This window comes from Pleurodeles waltl, chromosome 7 (assembly GCF_031143425.1).
Source record: "Pleurodeles waltl isolate 20211129_DDA chromosome 7, aPleWal1.hap1.20221129, whole genome shotgun sequence".
In the NCBI taxonomy this organism is placed as follows: domain Eukaryota; kingdom Metazoa; phylum Chordata; class Amphibia; order Caudata; family Salamandridae; genus Pleurodeles; species Pleurodeles waltl.
The window spans coordinates 77,887,539-77,906,572 of NC_090446.1; the positions used below are offsets into that span (position 1 = coordinate 77,887,539).

Consider the following 19,034-nt stretch of genomic DNA (forward strand, 5'->3'; position numbering starts at 1 on the left):
GTTGATAACTGTTAGGAAAAGGCCTCTAGTTGGCAGTCAGTTTACACCCTGTCTGAGTAGGGACCCTCACTCTACTCAGGGTAAGGGAGATAGACAGCTCAGATAACACCTGCTCACCCCCTTGGTAACTTGGCACAAGCAGTCAGGCTTATCTCAGAGGCAATGTGTAAAGTATTTGCACAAACACAAAGAGAAACACAGTGAAAACACTACAAAAGGCCTCCACACCAGTTTAGTAAACTAGCCAATAGGTATCTAAATCAAACAAGACCAAAACAACAAAAATCCAACATGCACAAGAGATGATATCACTTTTATAAAATAAAAAGTGTCTTAATCCATAGGAATCAAATGAGCCTTGTTTTAGCGCAACATACCTGGTATGCTTCAACAATAAAGCCGCAGGAGATGTGATGCATCATAAAAGAAAGCGATGCATTGATTCTTTACTTCCAAGTGAGGCAGTGCATTGATTCTTTCCCTACTGGGTAGGTCGATGCTTTGAGTCTTTCCCCCACAGAAGAACGATGCGTAGATTTCTGGACACGCAGCCTCAGGTCCTTGCTGCATTGTTGAAGATTTGATGCCCAGGGTCGATACATGAAAAGAATTCCGATGCGCTATGTGAAGTGTCCGCGTTGAGTACAGGTGCTGTGTCGATTCTCCAGATGCTGCATCAAATATGCAACCGTGGGACAGGTGCATGGATTTTCCCCCGCAGGTTACCAGCTTCCACTTCTAAGGGCCAGGGACTGGACTTGGCACCACTTAACAAGTCAGGACTCTCAGCAGAAGAGCCTAGACACTGGCAGATGAAGTCTTTGATGTCCCTCACACTTCACAACAGGAGGCAAGCTCAGTTCAGGCCATTAGAGAACCTTGGAAAGCAGGATGTAGAAATCAAAGTACAGTCCTTTCACTCCTAGGACAGAAGTAGCAGCAGCAGCAGGCCAGCACAGCAAAGCAACAGGCAGGGTGGCAGGTCCTCTTCAATCATCCAGCTCTTCTCCCTGGCAGAATGTCCTCAATCCAGGAGTGTTCTGAAGTTGTCCAGTACTTATACTTATATGTATTTCTGCCTTTGAAGTGGGCAAACTTAAAAGGAAAGTCTTTGTGTTGGAAAATGGGTTATTGGTAGGGCAGGTAGGTACCTACACCTAGCAACAAGCCACAAACCTCCACATAAGTACAGTTAGGTCTCAGTAAATTAATCCCAGCTCTACCCTTGGTAGCTTGGCATTGAGCGTCAAGGCTTAACTTAGGAGACAAAGTGTAAAGCATTCAAATATCACAAAACAGTAATTAAATAAAACACAGGAAACAGTTTAAAAATCCAAAACCAATTTCATAAAAATAGCTTATATTTTTATCTTTAAAATGACACAAAAACGATTAAAATCGGTTCAGGGGAACCGGAGATATGAATTTTTAAAGTATTATTATTTTCTAGCGCTTAGAAACAAAAAGCGCCAATCGGGTCATCTGGTTGCACCAGGACCGGGGCAAAGTCAAACTTTCAGGCCGACCGCGATGGAGCCCTGCTCGGCTACAAGTCTCGGGAGGCCTCGGTTAAAAAGTTACCTTCTAACTTAGTCTCTTTTTTGATGTTTTTCTTCCCCGGGACGAACCTGCCAGTTGGATCCGACCTCCTGGAGCCCTTGTCCGGATGCGCGAAGTCGGTTTCCTCGGTGGTGATTTTTACCTTCGGACTTAGTCGTTTTTTCGAGATGAAAATCCTTCGACCGGGGTAAACCTGGATCTTGATCCGACGTCCGTGGAGCCCTTCTCGGATACGATGGCTGGAAGGTCCCGGTCAAATTTTTACGTTCGGACTTAGTCTCTTTTTTGGATGTTTTTCTTTACCGGGACGAACCACGAAGTCAGGCCGGGTCGCGGTTGAGGCAAGCCGGCTAGAATTTCCGCGTCGGGTCGGTCACTTTATGGAGCTTTTTTTCAAAAATTCTCCAATCTTTTCCAAACTTCTGGGGCTTCACCCAGATGTTCTTTTAAGGTTCTTTTGGGGTCCACAGCTCACCCCAAGGGTCCAGAAGTTCTGTGATGGTCCTTGGGAAGTGCGGACTTCAACTCCCAGAATGCACCTGGCGCAAACTCCTTTTTGGCCACTGGACAGTGGTCAGCTGGTCACTTTTTCAGGAGTTGGTGCAGGGGACTCTGGATAGCAATTTTTCACCTGTAGCAAACAGGGAGTCCCTCCTTGAACCAGTTGAAGCCAGGCAAAGTCCTTCTTGTGGTGAAGCCCAAGTGTGCAGCTGGTGCAGTCCTTCTGAGTGCAGGTTCCAGGTGCAGGCCAGGGGTCCAGCAGGGCAGTCCTTCTTCTTCTTTAGTTCCTTTCTTGTTGAATTCTGGAGGGGATCTGAGGCGTGGGTGCAGGTCTGCCAGTTTTATCCTTGCTCCTGGGTGAAAAGCAGGAGGGTCCTGGTCCTCCAATCAGGTACAGGGTCGTCCCCTGTGATGACCACTTCCTGGGAAGTGTGGCAAAAATCCATCCCAAAAGGCAACAGTCTCCAAAAATCCAACATGGCTGAATCTGATTTTTGGTGGTTACATCTGGCTGAGCCCACCCACTGGTGTGGCTAAAAATCATAAACACACCCCTCTCCTGCCCTCTCCTAATCTAATCAAGGGGGTACCTAGTTGTCTGGGGTTGCAGGATGTGGGGGTGTTGCTGGGTGCTGCAAATGTCCTTCTCTGCCTTTGAAGACCAGTTTGGCAGCCCTCCCCCTTCCTGCCTCACCATCTGCTGAGGGGAGATTCTCTCCCCCAAGCACATTCCTTTGTGTGAAGTCAGGCCACTTCACACCTCATCAAGGTAGCCTGGCAGAAGCTGCTGCAGGCTGGCCAATCAGAGCACAGCAGCAAAAACAATGCAGAGCTGAAATTGGCAACTTTTTAGGTAAAGTCTAAACTTTTTACCTGGACAAGTTATATTAAATCCAACAACTGGAAGTTGTGGGATTTATTACAACAATTAATTTGATACCAAATTCTTGGTATGCAACATTTAAGGAGACTTTAAAATTTAAAATAAAGTCTGCCCATTCTAGCCTATGAAGGCCATTTACTTCAATGAGGGAAAAACTAATTTGGCTGTTTTTACCTCACCAGGGCTTATAAATCTATTTTTATAAAGTCCCTGCTTATAGTTACATGGCACCCAGCCCTAGGGGCACATAGGGCACACCTTAGGGGTGACTTATATTAAAATGACACTGGGCACCTCAGCAGTGCACCTAGGTGTGCACCACCTATGCTGTGGTCCCTAAACCTACATGCCCTACCATATACTAGGGACTTATAGGTAGGTTGACTTAGCCAATTATAATTAGCCTAATTTGCATATCCATTTTACACAGAGCACAGGCCCTGGGACTGGTTAGCAGTACCCAGGGCACCATCAGAGTCAGGAAAACACCAGCATAAAGTGGAAAATGGGGGCAAAAAGTTAGGGGGCCTCTGCAATCAGCCCTGTTTTCCCACACTTTGTAGTGAGGAAGACCCTGCCTCTTCCTGTCCTTGCCCAAGATACACTCTAGCGGTTTGGAGACCGCTTTGTTTAACGACAGGCACAGCCCCATTGAGGTGCAAGTATCAGCTCCACTCTCCACTATAACCCAGGAAGACTCATCTGGATATGTAGGACACACCTCAGCTCCTTTTGTGTGACTGTCTAGAATGAATTCACAAACAGCCCAAGCGTCAGTCTGACCCAGACGCGTATTCAACAGCATGGCAGAGCCACAGAATGGTTAAGCAAGATAATGCCCACTTTCTAAAAGTGGCATTTTCAAGCTTACAACCTAAAAACTAACTTCACCAAAAGATATATTTTTTAACTCCATATCTCTATCTACTCCCAATGGGAAACTGCACTTAAAAGATATGTCAAGGCAATCCCCATGTTATGCTATGGGAGAGATAGGCCTTCCAATAGTGAAAAATTTATTTTGCAGTATTTGCAGGACATGTAAAACAAATCAGAACATGTCCTATCTTTTAAATACACTGCACCTTGCTCATGGGGCTGCATTTGGGCCTAACTTAGGGGTGACTTACATATAGAAAAAGGGAAGGTTTGGGCATGATAAGTGGGTACACTTGCGAAGTCGAATTGGCAGTTTAAACTGCCCACACAGACAATGCAGTAGAGGTCTGAGACATGTTTACAGGGCTACACCTGTGGGTGGCTCAACCAGTGCTGCAAGCCCACTAGTTGCATCTGATTTACATTCCCTGGGCACCTCTAGTGCACTTTACTAGGGACTTACTAGTAAATCAAACATGCCAATAATGGAGAAAACCAGTCACTATGCCAGTTTAGACACAGAGCACTAGCATGTTAGCACTGGTCAGCAGTGGTAAAGTGCCCAGAGTCCTAAAGCCAACAAAAACAAAGTTTGGCACAGGATCATAACAGGCAGTCGGAAGCCAAAAAGGCAGGGGAAACCACTCCAAGAGCTGTTACCCCTGTTGCTATGACATAAAGGCCATTCAGGCTATGGTGAATGGCCTAATTGAGAGCCTGTCAATGCTGCGTTGTTTGTCTGCTTTGACTAAAAGCAGAAAGCACAGACGTGGGAGTGGGCAGGAAAGGAGTGAAGCTGGTGGACTTTGGTTAAGGGCGGCAGGCAAGGTCTTTTTTTTTAATTTGGGAAAGGGAGGAATGGCCATGTTATGTTTAGCCACCCTCCCAATTACTCGCTGTAGTAGTTGAAGGCAGGGACAGACGATTTTGGTGGCCAATACAACATAAAGTTATAGATGGCTAAAAAGTGAATTACAGAGATGTTTTTAATTCGAAGTTCTGAGAGACATCATAGACAACTTGACCTTAGCTCTCATTGTCTATTCAATGCCACTCAGAACCCCTCAGTGAAAAAATCAATGTAATTCACTATTACCGATCTATATTTTCTTTGTGTTTTCTTTTTCAGTCAGTTCTCCTAGTTCATTCTATCTTGATTCTTATGTCTGTTTTTTCTTTCATGTTTGATTTTATTTTTCTCGTTGATTTCCTACTACTGTTTATTTGCTCTTATCCACTGTAACGTTTGTGTAATTATATGTTTCTAGCCCCCATTACTCCACTGTAACATTGTTTCATTTTATCTTTTTATTTTTTTTATAATTGTTTTCTTTCCTATGTTTCTCTTGTCTCCGTGTTCCAAGTATTTGATTAATTTATACTTTATTCCATTCTGTTGAACAAATATTTTGACCATGCTATTCTTTCATGCCCTTTTATATTAATTTGTCTTTTTACTTATTTCTACTACAGTTCAAATATTTACACACTCTTTGTTCTTCTGTATCTTGTTGCCTGATGATCCTTCTTGTTTCAACTCATTTTATTCTAAGCTCCTTGTCCTTTCAACTTTGTGAGATTACTCTTTATCCTTCTGTGTTTCACTTTTCTCCTTTTGGTCTCTATCCTTCTTTATTTCCTGCTCCTATTATATTGTGTTGACACAGAGTGCCTTGACAGGTGGAGTTGGCCTTTTCTGCACCCGAGGACTTGCCTGGCTCAAATGTGACTGTCCAGCTTAAGGCATCCCCCAATTCCATCTGTGCACTTCGTGCTGTGGACCAGAGTGTTCTGCTAATGAGGCCGGAGAGAGAACTTTCCAGACAGATGGTGAGTGTGCCTTCAACCGATCTTCCATTGTGGTCTGTGTATACGCCTGTCTCAAGCAAGTTTGTAGCCCTGCTGTTCAAGGGTGCCTCGAAATCATTCTTAAGTAGCTCAAGCCTCTCACAATCTAAATATAGGAATGTACCAGCCTGTAATAATACTTTACTGTACTCCCAATGTCGACTGCTAGCATGCACAATGGCAGTGTTGATGTTTTGAACCTGAATGCTGAGGAGTATTCTACCTAGTGCTTGTAATGGTGGTTTAGAAGCAAATTGCTGTCCTTGCCCCTTTCTGATGGAAAGGGTTGGGCCTCATGCTTCTCAGGCTCATCTAGCTTCACTGTGAGGCAACCACATCCCTGTTTATAAGTCCTTAGTGTGACATCTTCTGCTACCTCTCACAATACTTAAGGTGTGCAAGACTAGATGACCAACCTGTGTTTTCTCCTTGTTTGATATCTTAATACAAGAATAATGACTGATTGAGCATGATTTTCGACTTAAGGAAACGGTGAAAAGAGTAACCCACTGACAGAAACCATCCAAAGATATGATGTTACCATGGAAGACAAGTTTAAAAAATCAAAAGGACGTCATTAGAAATCAAGTGAATGTAAATATACTAAAGGAAATTGAGGCCCAGATTTACTTATGATTCTCCCTGTAGGGCAGCATCCACCTGTGCTCTACTGTCCAAGGGAAGCCTTCCAAAGTCATGCCTTTTACATATTCATTTTAAAGATTGTGGTTAAAGGTTGAACTTCAATTGCATGTACAGGAGTAGCTGGAATCTGTGGAATATGAAATTTTAATAATTAAATTCTCTGTTTCTTCCACGAAGCTTTAGGAAACTAAACTCCCATTAGCATAATTTGGGTTTTACTTTTATTAAGCACTAAGTAGCAGCAAAAACACCAGTTTACCATTGTAACCACACTGGAGTAAAACTGATCAAGACTAAGGGCTTGATTTAGAGTTTAGCAGATAGGGTTCTCTATAGCAGACAAGATGGGGTACTCTGGGCCTCATTTACAAGGCCTTTGCACCACCGTTGGGTCATTTTTTTTGATGCATCGGTGTCGCTAAGCAGTGATTTACGCTGCTCCAGATTTACAAACTGACGTATTGGGGCCCAAAGCGTCAGTTGGTAATCCCTTGAGTCACATCATACCTCCACCAGGTATAATGTATGCAAGGTAGGCATTTCCAGGCAAAAAGCCACACAGATCAGATGCAGTGGAATTTACATTTCACTGTGTCATTCTGCGACTTCACCGCGTCAATATTTTAATGCCTACTCAGAGACGGTATTAAACTGACGCAGGACTCTTGTCTATGGGAGCCTTCCTCACATTGCTCGAGTAGCGTAATTTTTTTAAGCTAGTCCAGCAATGCATCAGTTTAGCGCCACAGATGCATCAGAACTTCTGATGCATCTGTGAAAACAAGCACCATGGAGCTCTGCCATTAAGGTGTTGTTAGGGAATTGTTGCACAATTGGACAAGGGCAGTCCCACCACATAAGAACCAGGGCTACATCAACATATTCAAAACAACAGTGGTTCTTATATTTAATATACTTGGATATGTAATATCACACAATAGTAACACTTAGCTCAGCAGCAAAATATACAAACAGCAGGACGGATATGTAATATCACACAATAGTAACAATTAGCTCAGCAGCAAAATATACAAACAGCAGGACAGCTGCATTACTCAATAGTAACAATTAGCTCAGCAGCAAAATATGCAAACAGCAAGACAGTTTTATCACTGTTAAACAGAGGATAATGAGCCACACTGATAGGTATGTTTAACAAATAGATCTGTTTGTGCTGAATGCAGATAAAACATAGTACGCAACATCCCAAAAAAACATTAACTAGTGTATGGCATCCATCACGATTTATATAACATCCCAAAAACACATGGAACCTGTTACATATAGGGAAACACATATAGGGGGTCATTATGACCCTGGCGGCCGGCGGTACACTGGCGGTAACACTGCCAACAGGCTGGCGGTGTTTCGCCAGTGTATTATGACTGTGGCCCATTAGCCACGGCCATACCGCAGGGCCCTCCACTTGACCGCCAGGCTACCGCCAGGTGGTCATATTCTCCAGGGCAGCGCTGCAAGCTGACGGTAAGGAGGACTCGGGGTGCCCTTGGGGGCCCCTGCACTGCCCATGCATTTGGCATGGGCAGTGCAGGGCCCCCCAGGCACAGCCCATCGTGCATTTCGGGCAGTGAAATGCGCGACTGGTGCTGCTGCACCCGCTGCACATCAACATTGCCGCCGGCTCTATTATGCAATGTTGATGTGACTTTTCCGCTGGGCCAGCGGACGGAAATTCTGTTTCTGCAAGACCGGCGAAGTCGTAATGAGGGCCATAATGTATACATCAAGGCAGGTTTCCAATCAAGAGCCATCCACGACTCAATGCAATATTTCACATATGCCCTAAATCACTCCTGCAATATCTTTGAGTTCTTAAAGGCCTAGTCAATGACATTTCGACCCTCTAGATAATATGGGGTCTCTTCTGGACAAGGTATATAAAGGGACACCTAGGAGAGAACAAAGCCTTTAAAAATCTAAATAAATTTCAATATGAAAAAATTAGCAGAGTCACTACAACAAGGTGCACTCACTTCCAAATTAAAACAAGAACCATCTTCTTCTAATTAGAACTAACATACATCACACAGTATGCGCACCATTCTGTGTGTAAATCATTTCTACTCACAAGGGAAAGTGTTGCATTGTATCTGGCCAAAAGTAATATAAATTAATTAAGAAGAAAAGCACATTCCAATCCATACTACACAACCAACATATCATAATAGAGCAACATGGTTTACCCCCCTGTAGGAAAAATCTGTTCAGACATGGAATCAATGGACTATAAAGCCGGGGAAGACACTTGTGAATACCCCAATGAAACGTAGGCCTAAATAATAAGAAAATTAGATCTATCTGCCCCCCAAAAAATGTGTGTTGATATAAGGAGTAGCTTACAGGGGCACAAAATGTCTGATCTATGCAGCATGTCTTCGCGTGATGCGTGAAGACAGTGGACCGCTTGATTGTGGGATAGGGTGCGCTGCAGGGCTAAGTCTCACCATTCTGAAAGTGTCGGATGCCATCTATCCAGATGCATAAAAAGGAACAACAGTGGCGCACAATCCAAGAAAGGCTTGGACCGCTGACTGTTGCTATGATGTATCTACGGCGAGAGAAGGTGGAAAGGAGGCGGGCAAGAGGTGGTGGGCCAGGAAGGGAAAGCCACACGTTATTAACCTGAAAATGTCAAGGAACAAGAAATGAATGTTAATCAAAACAAGCTACCTGAATACCAGTTCTATGTATATGACTATCTACATAAGCATTTCACAGATCAATGGCGTCAAACTCACAATTATGTTTCTCCACGTTCCTCTCATAGGCAGGAAAGGGCAGGAGAAGTCATAAGTTCAAAGAACAATAAACCAACCAAATTTACAATATGTGACGAGTCAATCCAGAATCTACAATGGCGAATGTTTGTATACATATTACTGTCCAAATACAGTTCTCTGTCTTTTCAACAAATCAACAATATCAAGATCACCAGTTCCTTTTTTAAAAATTCCTGTCCTCTTTAAAATGTTTGTCACTTAATAAACTTATTACCATAGATAGGGAATTAATTAATCTGTCAGTTCATCTATATAACCACTCCTCTGTTGTGTTCAGTCCATGATTAATAGTAACACAAAGTTCAATCCATTTTACTTCACTTTTTCAGAGAATGTTAGAGGTATTGCCAGTTCTTGCTGGTATTGATACGATATGGATCACCTGCCATTTTAGATTGTTCTCCAAATTATTATTTTCTTGAAAGTGCAGTACAATGGTGCAGTAGTAACTGAACATCTGATTCGCCTCCGATGTTGGCAGATCTGAGTTTTGACAGGTTGTGATGTCTGTCCTGTGTACAATAATGAACAGGGGTACCAAACTGCGTACACCACATTTTTCGAATTACAGTTTGAGAAAAAATTTAAATTAATTTTCAATGAGCCATGCTCAAACGTCTTGGTGGCAAAGGTGAAAAGGCAAACAGCACATTTTCCACACCGAGGTTGGGCCTAATCTCCACTGTGACATGGTCTTATTAGTAGAATGAACAAAGTGATCTCCAATTCTCTTTCCTCTCTTAAAAGCTAATATAGGTGGTGTCAGAGACTCATCAATGCTTTGTAAAATGTGACAATTTTTATTAACCAGTTTCCGGATATAGTTGGTTTGAGGACAGAAAGTTGTTACACATACCAACTTGTCTACTGTTTTGTTTTCGTTTTTGAATGTAGTAACTCTTTCCTGGGGCAATACCATGCTCATTTCATTGCTGATCTTACACTTTTCTTAGAATAGCCCCTGGAGAGAAGTCTGTCTTGTAACCCATATGCTTCTTCAAAATAATCCTCCTTCAATGAACAGTTTCTGCGTAACCGCAGAAAATGCCCCAAGGGAAGGCCATCCCTAAGAGCCCTTGGGTGATAACTTTTACAGGCAAGTAAGGTATTTCTATCTGTGGGATCCTGAAATAAACTAGTATATAATTTGCCTTCCCTATGTGAAATCATGAGATCCAGGAAAGCAATCTTGTAATCACTAATGGGGAATGAAAATTTGAGATATTCCTTAACCTGATTCAAATAGTTAATAAAGTCTTGGAGTTCTACTTTGGGACCTGACCAAATTAAACAGATGTCATCAATGTACCGTTTCCAACATTTTATGTTATCTCGATGTCTATTCGTGGGGGACAAAACATAACGGTGTTCAAAATCATCTACATAAATATTCACAAAATTTGGAGCAAAAATAGCTCCCATAGACGTGTTTGGGGACATATCCCTCTACAGAGAAATTGATGTATGCACCTGATGGTTCTAGGATGGATCCGCAACCAGATAAAATGGGTCTACCTGGAAGGTACTTGTCATCCTTGTGGATCTTTGGCAGAGTATAGAAAATCTGGAGTTCTAAGATGCTCTATATTGAGATATGAAAACTTTTTGTCTCAAATGTAGACCTCTAAAGGGTTAGCTGAAAGTTTAACGTAATGTTTGACATCAGAAATCTATCTCCATATCTCCATATTGTAGGTCTCAAAGTCCTGAAGGACAATACAACCACCCTTATCGGCTCATCATATTTTAGTTTGCCCAGAACCTGTCTTTCATTAATGGAGATTTTCTGTGGAACAAATTCTTTGGAAGTCTTCAAAGTCTCAAACCCTTTCAAAGCCAGTCTTTCAAAGGTGAGAACCTCAGGGGACATCATAGAATTGGAAGGGTAAAAAGTGGATAAAGGTCTAAGGGGGTCATTCTAACCCTGGCGGTCGGTGATAAAGCGGCGGCCAACCCGCCAACAGGCCGACGGTCCAAAAAATGGAATTCTGACCCTGGCGGGAACCGCCAACACAGCCCGCCACATTAACACTCCGACCGCCACGGCGGTACAGACAAACAGCGCGGCGGTCACCGCCAACAGGCAGGCGGCAGGCAATGTACCGCCCACACTATCATAACTCACCAATCCGCCACCTTTTCCGGGGCGGGAGCCCCGCCGATAAAAACACGGCGGAAACAGACCACGAACGGGAAAACGCTCACCGAAACACACTCCACGAGGACGGAGGACAGCATGGAACCCGAATTAAACATCCTACCTGCTCTCGTCTACCTGCTCGTCTACCACGAGTACGAACGCCGGCGCAGAGTGAGTACTGCACCTACGACACACGGGAGGGGGGAGGAGGAAAGGTCACGGCCACACACATATGCGACCCCCACCCCCCCAAACTATGTACACACCAATGCAGAGCAACAAGTCACAGTGACACCACCCAAACCCCCCTGAAAAATGCAAAGACAGTATTAAATTGAGAAAAAAAATTTATGTAAAAAATAGGCTCTGAAAAATATAGTTCAACTATGCAAAATATCCATACCAAAATAATACTATATACACTGCAATGGATAACCGAGGCAATTAGTCCTGTACATCAAAAGTAAATCGAATTGTCCGTGGGCCAAAGTGTAGCGACACAAGGGCAAAGCCCACACAGGAGACCTGAGTCCTTTGGAGAGAACACTGCAGGGGCATCTGATGAAAAAACTAAAGGCACCTCAGGGGGAAGGGAAGGGGGGGGCACCACAGCCACATCAGTCCACGACGCCAGATCCACGAAGGGGCCACCATGCCCACTGTGCCATCCTGGGGAGTGCAAAGCCACAGTCTCTCAAGTCTCTACAGTGGGTGGGCTGCCCACTGTGCCATCCTGGGGAGTGCAAAGCCACAGTCTCTCAAGTCTCTACAGTGGGTGGGCTGCCCACTGTGCCATCCTGGGGAGTGCAAAGCCACAGTCTCTCAAGTCTCTACAGTGGGTGGCTTGCCCACTGTTACATCCTGGGGAGTGCAAAGCCACAGTCCATCAGGTGGATTACAGTCTCCACTGGTCAAGGAGGAGGCATGGTGGGCACAGTGAACCGTTAACAGTGCTTGACAGGAAGGGCCCAGCGGAGCGGTGCTTGAGACGGCGGTGCCCAGCGGAGCGGTGCTTGACAGGAAGGGCCCAGCGGAGCGGTGCTTGAGACGGCGGTGCCCAGCGGAGCGGTGCTTGACAGGAAGGGCCCAGCGGAGCGGTGCTTGAGACGGCGGTGCCCAGCGGAGCGGTGCTTGACAGGAGGTGCCCAGCGGAGCGGTGCTTGACAGGAAGGGCCCAGCGGAGCGGTGCTTGACAGGAGGTGCCCAGCGGAGCGGTGCTTGACAGGAAGGGCCCAGCGGAGCGGTGCTTGAGACGGCGGTGCCCAGCGGAGCGGTGCTTGACAGGAAGGGCCCAGCGGAGCAGTGCTTGAGACGGCGGTGCCCAGCGGAGCGGTGCTTGACAGGAAGGGCCCAGCGGAGCGGTGCTTGAGACGGCGGTGCCCAGCGGAGCGGTGCTTGACAGGAGGTGCCCAGCGGAGCGGTGCTTGACAGGAAGGGCCCAGCGGAGCGGTGCTTGAGACGCCGGTGCCCAGCGGAGCGGTGCTTGACAGGAGGTGCCCAGCGGAGCGGTGCTTGACAGGAAGGGCCCAGCGGAGCGGTGCTTGAGACGGCGGTGCCCAGGGGAGCGGTGCTTGACTGGAAGGGCCCAGCGGAGCGGTGCTTGAGACGGCGGTGCCCAGCGGAGCGGTGCTTGACAGGAGGTGCCCAGCGGAGCGGTGCTTGACAGGAAGGGCCCAGCGGAGCGGTGCTTGAGACGGCGGTGCCCAGCGGAGCGGTGCTTGACAGGAAGGGCCCAGCGGAGCGGTGCTTGAGACGGCGGTGCCCAGCGGAGCGGTGCTTGACAGGAAGGGCCCAGCGGAGCGGTGCTTGAGACGGCGGTGCCCAGCGGAGCGGTGCTTGACAGGAAGGGCCCAGCGGAGCGGTGCTTGAGACGGCGGTGCCCAGCGGAGCGGTGCTTGACAGGAGGTGCCCAGCGGAGCGGTGCTTGACAGGAAGGGCCCAGCGGAGCGGTGCTTGAGGCGGCGGTGCCCAGCGGAGCGGTGCTTGACAGGAGGTGCCCAGCGGAGCGGTGCTTGACAGGAAGGGCCCAGCGGAGCGGTGCTTGAGACGGCGGTGCCCAGCGGAGCGGTGCTTGACAGGAAGGGCCCAGCGGAGCGGTGCTTGAGACGGCGGTGCCCAGCGGAGCGGTGCTTGACAGGAGGTGCCCAGCGGAGCGGTGCTTGACAGGAAGGGCCCAGCGGAGCGGTGCTTGAGACGGCGGTGCCCAGCGGAGCGGTGCTTGACAGGAAGGGCTCAGCGGAGCGGTGCTTGAGATGGCGGTGCTCACCGGAGCGGTGCTTGACAGGAAGGGCCCAGCGGAGCGGTGCTTGAGACGGCGGTGCCCAGCGGAGCGGTGCTTGACAGGAAGGGCCCAGCGGAGCGGTGCTTGAGAAAAGGGTGCTGGCAAAGGGTGGACTCCAGAACCCATGCACAACAGTGACACTCGAACCTGGGCTGGTGGTGGCTGAGGTGCTCTTGGGACTCTTTGCAGATGGAGGGGGTGGGTCATCGGAGGGAAAGAGGTTAAGATTAGCGAGGAAAGGTTTTTTAGGACCAAGGTAAAGGGTAGGAGAAGTGGTGATGGGAGTGGAGGAAGAGGATGTGGTTGTGGGAGAGTCTGGTGTGCTGTCATTGGGTGAAGGTGCTGGTGCTGTAGGCTGTCGTGAGGTGGATGGCTGTTGGGTGGGTGGCTGCCTGCGTTTGTGTGTCTTGGAAGAGGGGGTGACAGACACAGTGGGAGAGGACACAGGGGACGTGTAAATGGCAGTGGGGGTGGTGACTGCACGCGTGCGGACTGTACTGGAGGGTGTTGTGGTGATGGAAGCACTGGCTGATGTTGGTGTGCATGCAGGTGTAGACGTCACAGGGAGGGAGGAGGGAGACGAGGAGGAGGGGGACACAGAGGTGGTAGTGATTGTTGGAATGTCTGCATCTGGGTGTTGCTTGGGTGAGTGTTTGTGGGATCTGTGGTGCTTGTGTCTGGATGAGCTGCCCTTGGGTGTTGAGGTGTGTGCAGGCTGGTCAGATGGTGTGGATGGGATAGGCTGAGGAACAGGAGACAGAGACAGGGTGGAGGCAGTCAGAAGAGGGAGGCTGGAAACAGGGACAATGGCTGCCGTCAGTGCTGAGGCCAGAGCATTGAACGATCGTTGATGGGCAGCCTGACCCGAATGAATGCCCTCCAGGTAGGCATTGCTCCGATGCACCTCCCTTTCTACCCCCTGGATGGCATTCAAAAGGGTAGTCTGCCCAACAATGAGCGTCCTCAGGAGGTCACTGAGCTCCGCACTGAGGGCAGCAGGGGTGACAGGGGCTGAGGTGCCTGGGGCGAAGGAGACGCCCGCCTTCCTGGGCGAGCGGGCACGGAGCGTAGGCTGAGTGGCTGCTGGGAAGGCGGGGCTGGTGCGCTGGGTGGCGGCTGTACCTGTAGAGGCGGGGGCACGGATGTTGCCGCCACCGCTAGGGAGCACCCATCCGAGGACGTGTCTGTGTCGCTGGTCTCACCACCGGTCCCCGTTGTGGTGCTCCCCTCGCCCTCCGGATCACTGGTGCCCTCGGTGTCTGTTCCTGGGCCCACCGGGGCCTTGTGACTTGCAGCTCCCTCGTGCTCCGATGCCAAATCTCCTCCGCCTGATGATGCTAATGCACACATGCACAAGAAGATGAAGAAGAAGGGTGGGGGGAGAAAAACAAAGACCAGGTTGAGTGCATGCAATGTCAACACCGTTGGCGGAGAGGACAGACACAGGAGCCTCATGCACTAAGCCGCGCGTTCTGGGTACACTACTCAGTACTTCTGACTAGGACAACAGGTCTAGAGACGACAAACGCGCACATGTGTGATGCTGGACCATCAATAGCTGTACTTGTCACCCTACAGAGGTGGGGGCCGGGAGCACAGGGCCATGCCTAAGGGAGAGGACTACACTACAGAAAGCGCCCTGGCCTAATGTCACCCACAGCCCTCCTCCCCCACCCAGACGCCTCCACTGCGCAGAAAGATAGGAGAATGTGCTGATACTCACCCCCTTGTGTCTGCTGTGATGTCCTCAAGCGCCCATCCAAATCAGGGTAGGCCACCGCCAGGATCCGGGACATCAGGGGGGTCATGGTACGACTGGCACCCCTCCTAGGTTGGGAGGCCATCCCTAACAGTGACTCGGCGGTCTTCCTGGTCCCGCGGCGGATGTCCTCCCACCTCTTGCGGCAGTGGGTGCCCCGTCTGTTGTGGACCCCCAGGGTCCGGACTTCCTTGGCGATGGCACGCCAAATGTCGACTTTCTGATGGGCGCTGACCTATTTGACATGTACAGGGTGGGAAGGAAACATTCATCAATGAACTGTATGTTAGATGTGATTGGCCCCCCCTCACCAACTTTGCCATATGGCACATGCTTTCATCTGTTGTGCGTTGCACTCCTCATTCGCCCCCCACCCCACCAACTTACATCCACCCCACTCCACACAGGCATCGCCCATTCCATGTGCACCCGGTGTACTTACCTGTTGGTCTGGAGGACCGTAGAGTAACGCATACTGGGGGAGGACCCCATCCACGAGCTTCTCCAACTCTTCAGACGTGAAGGCAGGGGCCCTTTCCCCAGTCGCAGCAGCCATTGTCACTTCCAGACCGAGGTCACAGCAGCACTTGCAGTATAGGTCCTCTCCTGTGGATGATCAGGTCTCGAGTGATTAAGCAGATAGAAAATGGCGGTCACGCCCGCGGCGGTGCGTACCGCGGCGGTGCGTACCGCGTCCGCCGGCGCACCTCGTCATTGGCTCCTGAAACCCACAGGCTTCAATGTTAACCAATGCAGCTTCGTATAGCGGTCTTCGACCGCCTACCGCCACGGTGTGCCACGCCAGCGCATTGACCTCACATCCCATTGTCCCACTTCACAGGTCAGGCAGCCGCCATTTCAAGGGCCCACATGGCATAATTTCAACTGCGTCACACAGGCCTAGGCCTTGCATTGCCACACATACACGCCTTTCAATACATAGATAACCGTGTGCTATGCAAACTGTGGTGAACGTACCTGTGATTTGCTTGACTCTGTGCTCCATGTTGTCCTTCCTAGGCACCGTCCGCTGGGACTTGCGAGGAGAAGGATGAATCCTTGCGTGTACCGACCGCTGGTGGACCTGTCGACAATGGAAGAACGCCACATCATACTACGATACCGACTTGACTGTGCCACTATACATGAACTGTGTGCCCAGTTGGAGCCAGCCCTGATGTCCCCCATCCGCCAACCCACAGGAATTCCCCCTCTGGTGCAGGTTCTGTCAGTCCTCCATTTTCTTGCAAGTGGCTCATTCCAGACAACAGTGGCCATGTCATCTGGAATGTCTCAGCCCATGTTTTCTAAAGTTTTGTCTAGAGTGTTGTCTGCCCTGACGAAACACATGCGGAGTTACATTCTATTCCCTGAGGAGGTTGATTTGGCCACTGTGAAGGGTGATTTTTATGCCCTTGGACATATTCCCAACATAATTGGTGCCATTGATGGGACCCATGTGGCCTTAGTACCCCCAAAAGACGATGAGCAGGTGTACAGAAACAGGAAAAATTACCATTCTATGAACGTCCAGGTGGTCTGTTTGGCTGACCAGTACATCTCCCATGTGAATGCCAAGTATCCTGGTTCAGTGCATGACGCGTATGTGATGCGTAATAGCAGCATCCCTTATGTGATGGAACAGCTACAGGGACAACGTGTGTGGCTAATAGGTGACTCTGGTTACCCCAACCTGCCTTGGCTACTGACCCCAGTGAGGAATCCCCGGACCAGGGCAGAGGAACGGTACAATGAGGCCCATGGGCGAACTAGGAGGATCATAGAAAGGACCTTTGGCCTCCTGAAGGCCAGGTTTAGGTGCCTGCATATGACAGGGGGATCCCTGATGTACTCACCAAAGAAGGTGTGCCAGATCATCGTGGCCTGCTGTATGCTTCACAATCTGGCATTGCGACGTCAGGTGCCTTTCCTGCAGGAGGATGGTCCAGATGGTGGCGTTGAAGCAGCTGTGGAGCCTGCGGAGAGTGAAGAGGAGGAAGACTCAGAGGACGACACAGACAACAGGGACAGAGTTATCCAACAGTATTTTCAGTAGCACACAGGTGAGAATCACCCACGCCATTTTACATTTCCTGAAAGCCTCATACATCTCAACTTTGTCTATTTCCCCCCAGTTCTTTTAAACTGATGTTTGATTTTCCCTTCCCTTTTCAGTGCTGTATGACCCACTGCGTGACTTCTGCTTGGTTAGCCCATGGACTAATGCTTATTGACCTCGGTATGTGTTCAGCACAAAGTTAACAGCACATAATTGATCTGTAATATGTTATACATTTGTAAATAATACAGGCTGACTCCTGATTGATTTCAGTGCAATGAGTGATTTATTTTTAGTGCTAGATAATGGTACATGATAGTAAAACTGTGATGGGTAGGGGTGGAGTAATGTCCATGGCAGAGTCCAGTTCTCAGTCTCACAGGTGCATTGTCCATATGCCTGTGGAAGGATGGAGCAGGGGCAGTTCAAGGTTGGACAGGGTGGCAATGTGGGATAGTGGGATGAATTCAGGGGGTATCTCATGCTGGCGGGGGTCTTGACATCCTACTCTGTCTATTTTTTTGATCTCAGGCTCCTCTTGCGGGGTGGTTGTTCTTCAGCAGGAGGTGGGGTTCTGGTGGCCTGTCATTGTGGTTGGGCCTCCTGTCCACTAGCGCCGGCGGAGGTGGTAGGCTGTTCCTGGTCCGGGCTAGTGACAGGGGCCCTGTGTGGTGCCACATGGTCCCGCAACGTGTCTTATATACGGTTCAGGGCCTGGACTATGCTCCCCATAGCGGTAGAGATGTTGGTGAGTTGATTGCTGAACCCTATGTAGCATTCCTCCTGCTGTGCCTGGATCTCCTGGAACCTGGCCAGTACCGTTGCCATCGTCTCTTGGGAGTGGTGGTAGGCTGCCATGATGGTGGTGAGGGCCTCTTGGGGAGTGGGTTCCCTGGGCCTCTCCTCCCCCCCCCTGTCGCACAGCAGCCCTCCGAGTTGCCCTGTTTCCCCTGACCTCTGTCCCCTGGACGGTGTGCCCACTACCACTGCCCCCAGGTCCCTGTTGTTGTTGGGGTGGTGGGTTAGCCTGGGTGCCCTGTAGTGGCAGACACACCGCTGATTGACCTGTCCTAGAGACAGAGGCATGGGCCCGCTGGGTGGGAGCTGTGCTGTTGTTCCCAGAGGGGGTTGGGTCTGCTGTGGCCTGTGTCTGGGTGAGGGGAACCGACTGTCCAGAGGTCCCCGATGGTCCGGGCTGGTCATCAGGTTCCAGGTCGACAGAGCTGCTGTCATCACTGGGGGCCTCTTCCGGGGGTGGGATGGACATTTCTGGACCCTCCTGACCGGTGTGTTGGCGTTCGGGTCCTGCATGGGGTAAGAGAGTATGGTTATTGTTTCTGTGTGTGCTATTGCGTGCGATTTATGGGTGCCCTTGTCCCCCAGTGCTGGCATTCCCTTGGGGGAGGTGTTGTGAGGGTGTTTTGTGGGGGGGGGGGGTATGTGCAGTGGTCATGCTTAGGTGATGGGTGTCCATAGTTTGTGGTGGCATGCAGGGGTTGGTGTTGGGTGGGTTGTGCTGGAGAAACATTCTTAGGGAGGATGTGTGATGGGGGGTTGGGGGTGAGGGTGGGGGTGGGGGTTAGCATGCTGGGGGGGGGGGTGAAGTAGTTGTTATTGTACTTACCAGAGTCCATTCCTCCGTGTACTCCAGCGAGGCCATCAGGATGCAGGATGTTTA

General features: G+C 49.2%; 1 protein-coding gene across 2 annotated transcripts in view; it reads left to right on the forward strand.

Annotated features, from left to right (window-relative positions):
• Nucleotides 1-19,034, forward strand: part of LOC138303678 (alpha-2-macroglobulin-like protein 1) — a 400,879-nt gene that overhangs the window by 131,095 nt on the left and 250,750 nt on the right. For both annotated transcript variants that reach the window (XM_069243004.1, XM_069243005.1), the window contains exon 15: nt 5,504-5,653. In XM_069243004.1, coding sequence (XP_069099105.1) covers nt 5,504-5,653 — 150 coding nt within the window. The remainder of the gene's footprint in view (nt 1-5,503; nt 5,654-19,034) is intronic.